General features: G+C 45.1%; 1 protein-coding gene across 1 annotated transcript; it reads right to left on the bottom strand.

The window, feature by feature from the left end:
* Nucleotides 1–672: 672 nt before the first annotated feature.
* On the bottom strand, nucleotides 673–1,545 carry LOC311226684 (spindlin-1-like; the record flags this gene model as incomplete). Its single annotated transcript, XM_084312098.1, has 1 exon — nucleotides 673–1,545. One exon carries the CDS (start codon nucleotides 1,543–1,545, stop codon nucleotides 673–675), a length of 873 nt encoding a protein of 290 aa, XP_084168224.1.
* Nucleotides 1,546–2,915: the final 1,370 nt, after the last annotated feature.

The following is a 2,915-nucleotide window of genomic DNA, read 5'->3' on the forward strand; positions in this document are numbered from 1 at the left end:
TGGGGAAAGCTACTACCCCTGATAAACGGTCAAAATGTCAGTTTGTATATAGCTTCAATAACATACAATATATATATATGGGTGTTGATAAATAAAATTCAAAGGATATGTTTCAGAACAAATATTTGTGGTCTCCTAAGTTCTATGTCCCGCCCTCCTGCATTATGTGGCCTCTCACCCCCCGATCCCCTGGCTGGGGCCCCAAGCCAGACGACCCGGGAGAGCGACAGCATAACCGGTTTATAGGAGACAGAAAATACCTCTTTTTCGGAAAGAGAACTCTAAATCATTTATAGATTGTATAGTGATATTGTAAAGGAAATACTACGACCTTTATGAAATCATATAGTGATTGTATAACTATTTCGTAAGACATTTTCAAACATTGTCATGTATCAAACAATAATATGGGTAAGCGTAGCGTCAGTCAGCCGGTGTCGATTTACTACTGTATCAGGCGCTTTTGTTGTTTTTAGAGGCTATAACCATTTAACAAGCTGTTCTCTACTTCAGCCGGACGTGTGTGTGTGTGCTTTACTTCCCTGTGTGGATGGAGGCCGGATCTCGGTGCGTCTGTCCCATCCATCCCTCGGACCCCCACTCCGGCATGGCAAGCGAAATGTTCTGTTGTCCCCACGAAATCCACCCTTGGCAGGCCACAGTCTTTGGTTATCAAATCTTTGTTTTCTGGGAGCCTCGCCGTCTTTTCCTTGTGGGTACTCTCGGTTGTGGTGGAGAATCTTCATCTTTTCTTTTCTCGTCTGGACTGCGTGGGAGAGTGTTTTCCTCATCAGGCAGGAATGTCACCCGTGGGGTTATGTCACCAGGAGCGGGGTTGGGTACTAGTTCGTAGACGTAAATGTGGAAGTCGTCGTCGTATTTGATGTAATACACGTCGGGCGTGGTGGGGACCTGACAGATCACCCGGCCGGTTCTCTGTTGGCCCTCGTCTGTGGTATACTGCACTCGTTTCGCCACCAGACTCGTTGTCTCCTCGTCCGTCTTCCTGTTCCCCGGCATCAAGTGCTTGATCTCTGACTCGGGCAGGATGTGGAGGTCTCCGTCCCTGTAGTCATCCCAGAGTTCAAACATATAGAGTACGGGGTCGTTCTTGTAGGTGATGTAATAGCAGTGCGTCATGACGGGGGCACGGGACAGGACCATACCCCTCCACGCGTTCTTTTCCCCGTCCTCCTCCTCAAAGAAGTGTTCTACGGCCTGCCCCACCAGTTCCTCTGCGCCGGGGGGTGCCTTGATCTTATTGTTCACGACTTTCTCTGCCAACACCCGCAGGTCGGACACGCGCTTGTCTTTGAACAGTTCGATGCCACAGACGCAGTCGAGGTTGTCGTACTTGATAATGTAGAGGCAACTGTTGTCCATAGTGTAGTGTTCCAGGACCGCGCCCGTCCACCTGGTCACCCTGCCCTTCTCACGCCACATGTGGTCGATCCTCAGGCCCAGCATGTTATCGGGGTCGGGGGCTGGGGTGATGAGGGTCGAGGGCCTCAGCTCCTTGCTGCTGCGTTTCTTGCACCGTGTCATCGGAATGCAGGCCAGGTTGTGAGGGTCGAGTTAGGGAGGACAAGGCGCCGAGACCCGGCTCCGCTAGAGGCAGTGAGAGAGAGAAAAGTACAGGGATTTGAATGTACCGTCGGCTGTTAATTCTAATTTATTTCTTCAGGATTGATAGGGCAACCAGTGTCATGTCACATGAGAGTCTAATGGTTTCAATTCCGGAATTTGTCCCAAAACAGTGGTGTACGTATCCTAGTTTTTTGTTAGCATTTATAAAATCTCTTAATGATTTCCATTCATCACGTTTTACTGTTCTATCTGTGATGGCTTTGACTGCCAATTCTGACATAATTACGTGTTCTTTATACCAAGCGCCTTGTCTGATATGTGGATGTTGAAAACGGAGTGTTTAAACGTAGTGTCTGTCACTTTGACAATGATGTATATCTGTTTTAGTAGGCTTGTTGTTCTCCCGTTAACCGGAGGAGTACCTGTGACAACATGTCCAAAACTTCCCAGTGTTCGTCATCGATGTCCATGAACTCGCGGGTTCTGTCAGATAACTCTCGTTTTAATTGCGCGTTTTTTCTTCTTAATTTTAACTCGGTTTCTGTGGGTCCTTGCTCACAGCCGGGGTCTGTTCTTCCACATACGTCACAGAGGAATGGGCCCGTCTGTTTGGTTTGATTTTCGGTCATAATTTATTTTGCGCCCGTCCGTAAATTAAATTATTAGCTATGTGTAAATTCTGACAATATTCATGTGCCCTTTATAGCAAATTTTGTTTCAAAAAAGACTAGATAGGAAACAGAAACAAAACACAATAAAACCGCAGAGTAAGCAAGAAAATAAAATAATCCAAAGATAAAAAGCATACAGCATTATATCAGTGACAACAACACCATGATAAGAACACAAATTGTAACGCCAGCGATGTTTAATCTATCTGCAGATAGTCTCACCATGAGAGAACAAACAATTCTTTAATTAGTTTTTATGTCTGTATTTGAGTCCAAATTTTTTGTTTGTCATTACTTTGTCACCTCCTTTCATCAATTTGTAATTTTATGTCTGGTGTGTCAATCTGATTTAACGAGAAAGAGCCGTTTGCTGGAAAACCACATTTCTTTGACCAATAAGGAATGAACACCTCTTGTCGCACAGGGTTCCACTGGAGGAGTTTTAAGCATCTTTACCCAACTTTTGCCACGTACTTGTGCAAAAGCCAATTCTTCGTGTACACGGATACTTTAAACAGATACGTCTATCTGAGTCTGAAATTTCGTTATAGTAACAAACGTCAGGGAAAAACTGTCGGCTTCTGTCAGGAAACAATTTGTTCTGACCGCGACCTCTGAAATTTCGTTTTTAGTACAAACTTCAGAAAAAAACTTTTA

Source organism: Notolepis coatsorum (genome assembly GCF_963971535.1).
Source record: "Notolepis coatsorum genome assembly, chromosome: 4".
NCBI classification, from domain to species: Eukaryota; Metazoa; Chordata; class Actinopteri; order Aulopiformes; family Paralepididae; genus Notolepis; species Notolepis coatsorum.